Below are 14,358 nucleotides of genomic sequence, written 5' to 3' on the forward strand. Positions count from 1 at the left end.
TTACAGAAAATAAAAAAAACTACTCTGGTCCATATGGGGTGTACAGGGATGAGAGGGGAAGTGGTTAAGAATGGAATAGATCCAATGCTGTACAAAAAAATCATATTACGGGTTTTAATAACTCCAGTGGCACCACCAACACAGGAGAACGTTTTTTCTTCCAGTTACACCACCGATGGAGTGGACATTTTTTCCTCCAGTGACACCACCAACACAGGGGAACATTTTTCCTTCCAGTGACACCACCAATGCAGGGTTTTTTTTTTCCTTATAGTTATACCATGCACACAGAAAATGTTTCCTTCCAATGACACCACTGATGCAATATCACACAAAGAAAACCTTTAAAAAAAATAACATATGCGGTACTTAAGTAATGAAAAAGCTATTATCAAATAAACAGGTCTATAGCAGAACATAAAAAAAACGACTCTGGTCCATATGGGGTGTGCAGGGATGAGAGGGGAAGTGGCTTAGAATGCAATAGATCTAATGCTGTACAAAAAAAATACATATTATGAGTTTTAAATACTTTGAATTAATATTGAATTTTATATTATTCTCAGTGTTTTAGTACTATTAATGTCTTTTTATAAAGAAATCTTGTGTCAGATAAAATTTAATTGCAAATCCTTAAAAACTCACATGCCCCTATTGCTATGTAGTACTATATATTGGCATTATGTTAAATGCCTTATCTCTGTCCACGGAGGAGCCACAGCATGGTCAATCATGTGGCCCAATGACGTCCAAGGCTCCCACCTGAGACTTTGTTTTCTCACTTCCTGTCTAGTTAAAATGTTGTCAGTGATCAAACAAAATGCTCATACAGTAAACCCCCGCTCCATCGCGGTTCAGTTTTTGCAGTCCCGGTATATTGCGCTTTTTTTTGTAATGTTATTTTACTATATAAATCATTAAAAATGAAATATTTTTGTGTTTTCCATAGCTCTTGCTCTGTCTCTCAGTATCTTTTATGTGTTTAAATGAGTTTCTATTGTTTTAAAAGTGTGTTTAAAGACCTTAAAATGCTTTTACACGTACAGTGACAGTAAAAAAACATGCCTACAATGCATTTTAATAGGGTTTTTCTATTTCGCGGATTTTCACTTTTTTCGCGGCTGGGTCCGGAACGGAATGGAGGGGGGTTTACTGTAGTGCCTTAAAAAAAAAAAAAAAAAAAAAAAAAATATATATATATATATATATATATATATATATATATATATTTTTTAGATATACAAGTTAACTTATATACTGTATAACAGTGCATACTAGTGCTGCTTAGCTTGTTCTGGACATAAAGATATCAATGACCTCTGGGGACAAATAAGGTTAAAAATCAAAAACTTTTGCAATTTTAATATTGTTATTATTTTTTTCTACATTCAATTTTTTTTTTAGAAACTAAACTCATCATACAGGGGTTTGAATATAATTTCAAGGAAAAAAAACAATGTGTGAGATTAACCAGACTCAGATTACATACGTAAAACTACTTGGATTTCGAGGTCTTTATAAATTTAAAATTATATTTTTCCTCCTATTTCTACTGACATACATGCTAATATTAACTGGAAATATTTTAATAATTATTTTAGTGTCAATTGTTGATCAATTAAAAATTCCAATGTATCTCTTTATCAAGCACTTGGCTACAACTGATGTCCTAATGACCACTAGTGTGTTGCCCATGACACTGGACATTATTGTCAAAGATGAAGGAGAAGTATCACTGGTTGGCTGCATTGTTCAGCTTTACTGTTTTGCAATTTTTGGTTGTTTGCAAAGTTTTCTTATTGCTGTCATGTCCTACGATCGGTATTTGGCCATCTGCAACCCATTACGGTATTCATCCCTTATGAACTCCAATGTTATTACCCCATTGATCATTGGGTTGTGGGTCTTAGTTATAATTTTATTGTCAAGCGAAGTGATTGAGTTACTTCTAATGAATTATTGTGGACTGAATTCTATAGACCACTTTTTCTGTGATTTCAGCCCAATAGTTGAATTGTCCACCTCAGACATTTCTGCCTTTATGCTGCATGACTTTATTATTTCACTCTTCACATTTGTTTTTCCATTTGTTGTTATTATTATTACATACATCTGCATCTTAGTCACTATTCTGAAGATATCTTCCGCCAATGGGCGAAGAAAAGCCTTCTCCACTTGTGGTACCCATTTGTCTATGGTTTGTGCTTATTATGGAACAATAATTATTGTATATGTGGCCCAGGATAGGTCAACAAGCACAAATAAATATAGATCCCTCTTGTACACTGTGGTGTCTCCATTGATGAATCCAATCATATACAGCTTGAGAAACCATGAAATCAAGAGCGCTCTACAAAAAGTGCTGGCTGAGTTTAAGGTCAATAAATAAAGCAACTGTAAAGTTTAGATAAAGACACTGTTGTAAGCTTTAGTATATCTAAAGGAGAACCTATCCTCCCCATGAGTTTTCTTCTTCACTTACCCTAATTGCAGGGTAATCTTTGAAATATAAACTTACATGCACAGCAAATCCAGCATTGTCCTATTGTGATTAACTGTTCAGGTGACATAGCCCAGGTCCTTCACCACCATCTTGATCCTCTTCAAATGGATATCTTCAGTGCTGGGGCAAGGCCATCCAGTGCCCAGGGCAAACATGCCAAAATGCACCCCCCCCCCCGGTTGTGCATGACCAATCATATTGCCTATGCCTGATAACCACACCTGATCATTACACCTATGTATAGATTGCATATCACGACTGATTAATTTACTCCCTATCAGACAGTTCACATTTACATACACACACATATATATATACAGTATATATATATATATATATATATATATATATATATATATATATATATATATATACAGTGTATATACGCACACACACACATATATATAGTTTCATGTTATTTTTCTGTTTCTTTTTTTCAAAAAAATGTTATTGTTTTTTTTTTTTTAGTTTCATTTAATATTTTATTTAATTATTCTCCAAAATATTTTTATACACATATATATATATATCTATATATATATATCTATATATATATATATATATATATATATATATATATATATATATACACACACATATATATATATATATAGATAGATATATAGATAGATAGGAATATATATATATATAGATAGATATATAGATAGATAGGAATATATATATATATATATATATATATATATATATATATATATATATATATATATATATATATATATGTTATTTTTATTGTTATTATATGTTATGTTATTTTTCTTTTTTTCAAAAATAATTTTATTGTTTTTTTTTAGTTTCTTTTTATATTTTATTTAATTATTTTCCAAAATATTTTTACACACACACACACACACACACACACACACACATATATATATATATAGATATATATATATATATATATATATATATATATCTATATATATACGTATATATAGATAGATAGATAGATAGATAGATAGGAATATAGATATATAGATAAATATATATATATATATATATATATATATATATATATATATATATATATATATATACACACACACACATATATACATATATATATACACACATACACACAAACACTCACATGTATACATAAAACCACCAATTTATGTACCTGGCTGACCCAAATGTCTTCCCTGACATTTTTTCTTTTTCATAATAAAGGTTTAAATCCCAACTCCAAGGAAAAAAAGAAAATCAACCCTTGCAATTGTGCCTCCCGTAGTGCATGGGTTAAATGCTCAATAATGCCCCGCAACGCATTTGGAGCAATTGTTTGATCATTTGATTATTAGTACAAGAGCTGATTATGACAATTCATGTAAAAATATCACAAAATAGGCACTAAAAAAAGTTCTTGTAAGAAAACAAAACAAATGATTTTCACATAAATAGTATGGTATTTGCACAAAAAAAAAAAAAAAAAAACAATAATCATGACTGTGCATGGAAATGAAAGGACACATTACAATACATCATTTCTGAAGTTGTATTCTGTAAAACAAGAATTTTTATAACTTGAGTAACTATTTATGAGACTAGCATGTAAAAATTGTCAGATTATTCTTATCGTGTGTATGGGCTTTTTATTCTATGAGCAGGGGATTAAAGTGGAGTTCCAGTCATTTTTAAGTTTATTAAAATTCAGCAGCTACAAAAAGTCTACCTGTTGACTTTTAATTAACACAACCTCCCCTGTCCCAAGATCCAGTGATACCTTGCTGTATCGCCAGTTATATCCAAGATTTCTCTTTGCTATGAGCCCCATTGGTTTGTTTTTAATGTATGGTTTTATTATTTGTTTATATACAACTGTTTTAATATGTATACAATAAAAGCTATTTTCTTTATTTAATATACCAAGTATTTTTTCAATTTGAATGGTTGGTTGCCTTCTTGTCCCATCCCCAGGGGGTTTTTGTGTATGCTTGACCACTAGGGATGACGGCTACCTCCATTTAGGTACAGCATGATATGGTGAATTTTCTAGGATCCGGTGATGTGGCCGCCCGAAGCCTCGGTTCTCTTCCTCTTCTCCCCGTGGCACCGGCATCACTACTGTGGGAACCCGGCTGTGACAGCTTGTGGCTTCACAGTCAGGTGCTCACTGCACATGAGCAAATTGCGCGACGCTTCCTCAATGGAAGGGCGATCTTTTAGGACCTGTGATGTGTCCCAGAAGATTACAGGGAGGGAGGTGGAGAGATGAACTTCTGCTCCCTGGGTGGCCCGAGTGGAAGTGGGAGCGAGCACCTGTCAAAACTAGGTACCCCCCAAAAAAAAATGACACGCCAAATGTGGCATGTCAGAGGGTCAGGAGTCCTTAAGGCTGAAGTTCCACTTTTCGGGGGAACTTGGCTTTAAGGTAAAACCACTTAAACTGGCACACATGCATAGGTTTTTTTTTTTTTTTTTTTTCAGCCAGTGGGCGGATTAAAAATAAAAACGCTAACAGATTCATCCATTCACACAAGAGAGGTGAATGCAGAAATTCCCTTTCCCTTTCCCCTCAGATTTATTCTGACAGTAGGGACTCTTCTCTGTCAGAATACACTGATCAGAACTGCAGCTGGTTGGCTGCAGGTTGCTGAACGAACAAGGTTTTAGAAGGCTCCCATTCTACAGAAGCTGATCTGATGAGCGGCTTCTGTCTAACAGGAAAGTCCACACATAGATCAAAATTCAGCTGGTCCCTGCTGAACCAAACAAATTTCTATCCATGTCTACCAAGCTTTACCTTATTCCTTGCTCCAGTAGGCGCTCTCCAGTGCTGTGACTGGTCCTCGGGAGCTCCTGGGTAAATTGTGACTGGCTGTGGTCACACTCCAGCCTCATCATACCATACTGGGTTAATGGTCCTGTATGGTATGTGATGATGTTGAGACTTTAGGTGGAAGAGGAGAGTGCTGCAGCTGGCTGGAGAAAGTATACATGAGGCTATTTTCCCCCAGCACTGCAAGGGTGGACTGTTTCACTTTGCTGGAGTTGGGCTGCACACATCACTTGTTTATGGTCAAATCTTTGGATCAGTTAGGAATATTATGGGACTTTTCAAGCTCTCAAAGATGTATTCCACATACATACTATATATTATTAAAAGGCATCATTTTCATTAAGATATAGTGTGTGTATGGAATACATCTATAGTATGTAGAGCCTGAAAAGCCCTTTAGAAAGTCTTTAGAAAAACCTGCACTGCAAGGGTCAGTTACAGGCGCACAGCACAGCATTGCACAGTGTGGACGACAGGACAGGTCGGGACTCACAGGAGGAGAAAATCCAGTCAGTTTTCTATGATCTCTTATCTCCGATGTCTGCTGGGCAGAAAGCAGTGATTGGGGCTGCAAGCAGGGTGCTCTGCTTGTTCCACCCACCTGTACAAGACCTCTCACTGTCCCGATCCAGCCGGCCAGCCTGGCAGGAACCTGTGCTGGGGAAAATGCTTTTTTCCTTTTCGGCAAGGGGCGGGGAAGCCTGCAGAAGGTATAGGTATGTTCAAGTGTTTTGGCACCCCCTCCCACACTCCGCCCAGGGCAGTTTTCCCCTCCTGCCCACCCCTTGTACTGGCCCTGGATACCTTTTTCCTTTTCAGGCAGCTAGCTGCTGATGATGCACTCTCTGGCTTGCCCCTTGGCCACTCTATTTTCGTGGTCCTGCAGCCTCTTTGGGGATGTGATGTGAGGCTGCAGGACCAGGGACACAATATTCTACCCTTGCCTTTTATCATCTACATTTTTCATTTACTGATGTTACAGTAGCTCATATATGTATGGTTTAACTCATTTAATACATATTTTTGATCTGAAAGGGATTTGGACATCTTCAGCATTGGCCAAAGTTGACTACCTGATTTTGAATAGTACCACAACACATAACAAATCATTACAGTAGCTACGTCAGGTTTAATTCATAGTGAGCCCTTGTAGAATGCCAACCCGGGGTTCCCCAGAGTACAGAGCCTAAGCCCCAGCCTGCTTGTTTACCAGGGGCCCTGGTGGTGGGGATGGACTTTTAGCAAGCTGGAACCAGGTCACAGCCCCCAGGTATTCCAGCTGACAATACAGAGACAACTCGCGTATGCAGAGTACAGATGGCAGGAGACAGAAGAGGATCCGGGAAATGAGCTAAGGCCAGGGTGGGTGGCAGACAAGCACAAACAGAAGATAAAGCTAGAGTCAGTACACAGGGAGTCACACACTGAATACCCGAAACACTAAGAAAACAAGAGCTCAGACAACTGGGAAGTTGCTCAGGCAACCCTACCTACCTGAATTGCAAGTTGATCTTTGAAATATAAATCCAGCATTGTCTTGTTGTGATCCACTGTTCGGGTGATATAGCCAAGGTCCTTCACCACCATAATAGTCCTCTTTAACTGACTAACCCTTTGTATTTCCAGCAGCTAGCTCCTGATGAAGCACCAAGTCCACCCTCTGGCACACCCTCTGGTCACTCTATGTTCCTGGTCCTGCAGGCTCAAGTCATATCTCCAAAGAGGTTGCAGGAGTACAGATGGCAGGAGACAGAAGATGATCCAGGAAAAGAGCCAAGGTCAGGGTGGGTGACAGACAAGCACAAACCAAAGACAAAGCTGGAGTCGTTAAACAGGAAATCCAACATTGCGTACCCAAAACACTAGGCAAACAGGAGCTCAGAGAACTAAGAAGTTGCTCAGACAACCCCACTTATCTGAATTGCAGGCTAATCTTTGAAGTACATACTCACCTGCACAGTGAATCCAGCATTGTCCTGTGGTGATCCACTGTTCGAGTTATATAGCCCAGGTCCTGCACCACCATCTTGGTCCTCTTCAACTGACCTCTTTACATTTCAGGCAGCTAGCTCTTGATGATGCCCCAAGTTCATCCTCTGGCTTGCCCTCTGATCACTCTATGTTACTGGAGCAGCCTGTGTGAGGTCGCAGGACCAGGGACACATTATTCTACCCTTGGCTTTAATCATCTACATTTTTCATCTTCTGATGCTACAGTAGCCCATACTGTATATAGATGGTTTAACTCATTTAATACAATATTCTACCCTTGCTTTTAATCATTTACATTTTTCATTTTCTGATGCTACAGTAGCTCATAAATGGATGGTTTAACTCATGTAATACATATTTTTGATCTGAAAGAGATTTGGACATCTTCAGCATGGGCCAATGCTGACTACTTGCTGTGTCAATTTGAATAGTACCATAACACACAACACATTATTACAGTAGCCATGTCAGTTTTAAGTGGTAGTGAGTCCTAGTAGAATGCCAGCCCGGGGTTCCCCAGGGTACATAGCCTAAGCCCCAGCATGCTTCTTCACCAGGGGCCCAGGTGGTGTGGATGGACTTGCAGCAAGCTGGAACCAGGCCGGTGCCCCCAGGTATACCCAGCTGACAATATGGAGACCACTTGCGTATGCAAAGTACAGTAGGCAGGAGACAGAAGAGGATCCGGAAAATGAGCCAAGGTCAGGGTGGGTGGCAGTCAAGCACAAACAGAAGACAAAGCTGGAGTTGGTATACAGGAAGTCAGACACTGATTACATGAAACACTAGGCAAACAGGAGCTCAGAAAACTAGTAAGTTGCTAAGGCAACACGGCTGCACTGAGCAGGTCTGTCTATAAGGAAGCAGACTGGAAGGCAACCCAGGAAGTGACAAAAGGGAAAAGGATATCAATTCACAGTAAAGCAGGCAATGTCAATACAGAGCAGTCAGCAGCACATGTGAATGAAATCACAGATCTAGCAGAAGCTATGCTTGATTTTTAGTGCTCTAATCATAATGTATGCTAACAGCTCTTTTAAAATGAATTGGTTGCATTCGTTGGTTGGTCAATATGTGACCTAAGTCTATGTTGAAATAAATTATATTGAAATACTTTGTGAAATGTATGATAATTTCAACATAAAGGGAAACCATAGTGCATTTTCACTAAAACATTGTCTGCTAATATTGTACCATTCCAGAGTTCAGGTGATGAATTGCTAGACTCTGAGGTTCCAAATGAATCAGATGATTGCTGACATTTGGTAGCTCTTTAATACCTTGTGGAACACCTATAGGGTCAGTGGAAGAGTCCTTTATGTGGCGGAAAAGTATAAAAGCTTCAAGCCATAAGGATTAGTTCAGGTATAGATTTTATTTGCACCAGTAATAGTCTGTACAGAGTTGGTATTGCTAGTATTCTGGGGGTTATGCACAACTCCCCAATTATTAAGGCTTAGGTTTATTGTACAAACAAACAGCAACTGACCCAACCCAGTGGTGTATTTTGGTTTTGTGCTGCCCTAGACAAGACTAAAATTGGGCGCCCCCTTCCCCCTCCTATGTAAATTTGCCCCACTCCTTCCTTTTTAACAGATGTGACTCCCTCCAAAATTGAAGAACTCTAATACCCAGCATGAACCCCTGAGATCTCATGAGATGGGGGGTGATAGGGGATGGGTGAGAGAGAGGGGGGGTGGGTGAGGGAAGGAGAGAGAGAGGGGGGATGAGAGAGAGAGAGAGAGAGGGGGGTGGGGGAGGGAGAGAGAGAGAGGGGGGTGAGAAAGAGGGGGATGAGAGAGAGAGAGAGGGGTGGGGGAGGGAGGGAGAGAGAGAGAGGGGGGATGAGAGAGGGGGAGGGAGAGAGGGAGGGGGGATGAGAGAGATAGAGGGGGTGAGAGAGAGAGAAAGAGAAGTGGTGAGAGAGAAAGAGAGGGGGTGTGAGAGAGAGGGGGATGGGGGGATGAGAGAGGAGGGGGGTGAGAGAAAGAGAGAGGGGGGCTAGAGAGAGGTGGGAGAGGTGGCTCTAGCTCCAGCTCAACTTAGCAGCTAGCCTGAAAACAAAATTGCCATGTGTAACAGTTCATGTTAAAAGCAAGGGTTTCGTTTGCACACATTTGCAAATACATGTGTAAGCTGCAGAGAACACGTCCAGGCACCCCAGTATGATCTGCAGTTCTAACTCTATATACTTTGAGAGCATCCATAGTAGGAGCACATATATAATAATGAATAGATTGAGAGCAGGTATGCCTGGAGGTAAACCCTTCCTCCTTAAAGGCAAAGGGGCACACTGGACACCCACCAAATAGCACAATGGCAGTAAAGGGGTCCAGTGCGTCCCCTCACCAAATAACCAACAGTACAAACAAACAGCAACTGACCCAACCTTTAACTGGCCTTAACAGCAAGGAGCACATAGAAGGGCGATGCATGTCAAACAACAACACGTGGCCTCTACAACTTACACATGTATTCGCAAATGTGTGAAAACTAAACCCCTGTTTTTACCATGCACTGTTAGACAGGACAATTTGGTTTGTTGCAAGCTGGCTGGTAAGTTGAGCTTGCCCTGCCTGATTGGATACAGAATGAATGGATATATAGGTGGGTTATCTTATTCCATCATTTTGGTAAATCTAAAGGAAATTGTACAGAGATTGTTTAATAGGATGTTATAGTGTATGGCTTCCTTTTTACACCTTAAATGAACTAGTCACACTTTCAGTGCCATTAGATGTTAATGGTACCCAAAACGTGGAAGCACACATGAAAAAACGAGCATCAAACACAGCAAAATGTACAGTAAAAAAACTGGCAGCACGTCAAAATATCCCATGAGCTACTTTCCTAGACGTAGGGCAGCCCATTGAGATCAATGGGCTGCTGCGCTATGCATGTTGCTAGATAAATGAGCCAAAAAATGTTTGGTTCCACTACGTTAGTTGTAGAGGGCATTATCTCTAAAATCATTTATTCTGAAAAAAAATTTAAACTATACTACTCACAGAGGTCCAGACTAGCAAAGCATATCAAATAGATGCAATCAGTTTGTTCTCTCCACTTGCTCCAAAGACTTGGGAGGTCTTCACTCAAGATCCTAGCGCTTATGTGTTTCAAGGGTAATACCCTCTTCCTCAAACCAAACCTTTCAATTGGATTTGCTGCATAATGTAAGGTTCACATATTTTAAACAGGATTTGATGATTCCCTCCACAAATCAACTGCTAGGCGATTCTTTCATTCCTATAGGTGACTAAACCTTGTTTTGTTGCTCTCCTACAACTGTTTTTATTTTACTCCATATTGCCACTTAATTCTCATTAAAATGTATCTCTAGGGAAAAAAACTTTTTTTTAGGTTTGGATTTGTTTTTATTGTTGTCTGTGTCCCTTGTGTGGAGATTCACCCCTCTTATTATACAGTATTATTTGTCTTTGTTAAAAAGAAAGAAAATAATGACATCCAAAACCATGGAGTTGTTCCCAGAAAAAGCAGTGAGGGGAAATCTTCTCTGGGGACAACTGTGCAAGAAGTCCCACTACTTTGGGAGGTAACTTCATGTTGGAAGTGAAGGAACATTTCCCAAATGGTATACATGGCATATAGCAGTGTTCAGAGGTTTAACAATTTTCTAAATCCCAAAACAAAAATGTAACAGATATCCTTTTTTTTAAGAAATTTCAAAATGTTCATTCTCAGAGGCAAAGAACTCCAAGTTTGAGTCAAATCAAATACATTTTTAAGTTTTTAAAACCAACTTATAGCACATTGATTCATTTTATCTTATAACGATATGGGTTATAATTTAAATTTCCACTGCACTTCTGTTTTTAACACCAAAATTTAGGTATAGAAATGCTTTTTTTATTGAATTCATGATCCTCTTTACGAGGGATCCTCAAACTATGGCCCTCCAGCTGCTTCAGAACTACACATCCCATGAGGCGTTATAAAACTCTGGCATTCACAGACATGACTAGGCATGATGGGAATTGTAGTTCCTGGACAACTGGAGGGCCATAGATTGAAGACCCTTGCTTTATACGTTACTTGCTCAGGATCATATGGGGTAAGTGTCCTTTAGTTTGTACTTCCAATAAAAAATATATTTACAAAATGTAGAAAACATGCTTTGTAGTCTCTTTCAATTATAGAGTTTCTCTCACCCTGGCGAGGGTATTATATATCGCATTGTGTTCACATTTGACCTGGGTATACAATTATTACTATTAATACTAATTTTATTTTTGTGTCAATACATTTTTATTTGAATTTTTAAAGAAAGTAGTACAAGAACAAAAGTAAAAAAGTATAACAGCAACATGTACCATAGTGCAAATAAGTACATTGGACATATTAGAGATGTAGTCAAACAATTCTTGAGATGGTTTAAGTCAAGTAAACAAAGAACAATAAACAGTAAGTTATTGAATTATTGAACATCCAGGGCAGATGGGAGGGGTCCGCCCCCACAACGCCTACTCACCTCTGTAAAGCAGAGGCCCCACACCCCAGACACCCCACCGGGAGCACACTGTGTCCAGGGGGTGGAGGGGACCCTCCCCCAATATCCAGAATCCATCACTGACTACATATGTATCAACTGTACAAACCATTCCTGGGCCTGAGCCTTTCCATTGTACATATTGCTGAAGAGCATGAAACATGCAACTTGCGCAAAACCAAAAATAAAAATAAAATAAATAATTTACAGAAAATGTGTTATTATTATTATGATTAATCTTATGCGGTCTGCGTGAATTTTACTACAGAAAGTGAAGAGAGGAGAGAACTATACAAATGGGTTGAGTTTGATCATACCAAATGCACCATTTATCCAAAGCCAGTTTTGTTTTATGAAAACTACCTGTAGCAGAAGAGTAGGATAGTTCATATCCCGCATGGGTGTGTGTCATTTGGATAATATCGGTTATGGAGGGGACCCGAGTATTCTTCCAGTGTTTCACCAAAGACAATCTAGTAGCTAATAGGAGGTGGATTATAGGGCCCCTAATTATAGTTGGCGTTTTTTGTAGTCCTAGTGAAAATAATGCAGACTACTAATAATAATTTTAAATGATTCAATTTTAAAAGACGTACTGAAGGTGACACTTTTTGACTTCTCATACTATAATGCCAATACTTCATTAATTTGAACCCTTGTTCTTCTATAAAATGTCTTCCCAAACCAGAATAGCTAACATGGTTCAGCTTTTGTCAGTAAATTGCATTTAGATTACAAGGCTAAAGATTACCCTAAAGCTTTGGACATATTGTCTTACACCGCAAATGCTCAAGAGTATAGCTACGTTTTTGAGACTTCTGGTGTCATCTGTTTGCCAGGGATGTAGGGGTCGGGCCAGATTCTGTGTGTAGTGAGGGGGGGCGAGTGTGTCTAGAGGATCACAGTGAACTATTGTAGACAGATATGGCAAGGTTGGGGCATAAAAGGGGTGACATTTTATCATAGAGATGATCAGCAGCACAGAAGAGAAGGGTTAAGGTTTCTACAGGTAATTGTTTGTTGGATGGAGGGAGAGGAGGTGGAAGGCAGGAACAGCTTGAAAATATTAAGGTAGTGATGTTGGTAGAAGGATTTCCACTCCACCTTCCTTTTCATCCACTGGGTCTGGGAGAGTGAGTCCAGAAAAGGCCCCCATGGAAGAGTGAAGCATGAGAAGCAGTGTTAAATACATGAAGCAAGGTTTCAATAAGGGGAAGTAGATTAAAGGAGTTAGTGATAAAGAGGTCATGGATATAGGTGATTTTGTTACAAACAGAGGGGGCTTTCAAAAAGGGTGGAAGGGAAGGAGAGGCAGGTTTTGGGAAGAAGAGGAATGGAAACTAAATTGTGTTCATTGCGACTGCCAGAAGGCATGAGTTGATGGGAGCATTGGGTTAAATGCTGGAGGCCCAGGGTCTGGGGATATATCTACAGATTTTAGAAGAAGCAGAAGGGTGAGAGAAGTAATATGGAGCAAGATTTATAGGAAGGGACAAGCAGGGCCGGACTGGGAATAAAATTCAGCCCTGGAAACAATTTCATACCAGCCCCATAGCATTATTATACCGGCCCAACAGCATAACGCCATTACTTTCTTGTTCATAAAAGGGAAAGCCATGCATTTTAAAGCAAATTTGAAGAGTGTACTATCATAGATAAGATAGTTATAAAAGCATATAGGGCTTTATATATAAAAGAGCAAATTCTAGTTAAAAGTGGTAAAAGTGCGGACATGGTAAAGGAGAGGTCAGAGGATGTGCGGACATGACACAGGAGAGGTCAGAGGATGTGCATACATGGCACAGGAGAGGTCAGAGGATGGGCGGACATGGCACAGGAGATGTCAGAGGATGTGCGGACATGGCACAGGAGATGTCAGAGGATGTGCGGACATGGCACAGGAGATGTCAGAGGATGTGCGGACATGGCACAGGCGATGTCAGAGGATGTGCGGACATGGCACAGGAGATGTCAGAGGATGTGCGGACATGGCACAGGCGATGTCAGAGGATGTGCGGACATGGCACAGGAGATGTCAGAGGATGTGCGGACATGGCACAGGAGATGTCAGAGGATGTGCGGACATGGCACAGGAGAGGTCAGTGGATGTGCGGACATGGCACAGGAGAGGTCAGAGGATGTGCGGACATGGCACAAGAGAGGTCAGAGGCTGTGCGGACATGGCACAGGAGAGGTCAGAGGCTGTGCGTACATGGCGCAGGACAGGTCAGAGGCTGTGCGGACATGGCGCAGGACATGTCAGGGGCTGTGCGGACATGGCGCAGGACATGTCAGGGGCTGTGCGGACATGGTACAGGACATGTCAGGGGCTGTGCGGACATGGTGCAGGACATGTCAGGGGCTGTGCGGACATGGTGCAGGACATGTCAGGGGCTGTGCGGACATGATACAGGACATGTCAGGGGCTGTGCGGACATGGTACAGGGCATGTCAGGGGCTGTGCGGACATGGTACAAGACATGTCAGGGGCTGTGCGGACATGGTACAGGAGATGTCAGAATTATCAGGGGCCCTAATACAATGCTTATCCCCCTCCCC

At 40.2% G+C, this 14,358-nt stretch overlaps 2 protein-coding genes across 2 annotated transcripts in view; both read left to right on the plus strand.

The window, feature by feature from the left end:
• LOC309552915 (olfactory receptor 5G26-like) overlaps nt 1-14,358 on the plus strand; it is a gene marked incomplete at both ends in the record, with an annotated part of 360,843 nt that overhangs the window by 21,290 nt on the left and 325,195 nt on the right. The gene's annotated exons all lie outside the window — the stretch shown is intronic.
• Nucleotides 1,457-2,389, plus strand: LOC309552151 (olfactory receptor 5P81-like; the record flags this gene model as incomplete). Its single annotated transcript, XM_082252965.1, has 1 exon — nt 1,457-2,389. One exon carries the CDS (start codon nt 1,457-1,459, stop codon nt 2,387-2,389), a length of 933 nt encoding a protein of 310 aa, XP_082109091.1.

This window comes from Pelophylax lessonae (assembly GCF_965119305.1).
Source record: "Pelophylax lessonae genome assembly, chromosome: 4".
NCBI lineage: Eukaryota > Metazoa > Chordata > Amphibia > Anura > Ranidae > Pelophylax > Pelophylax lessonae.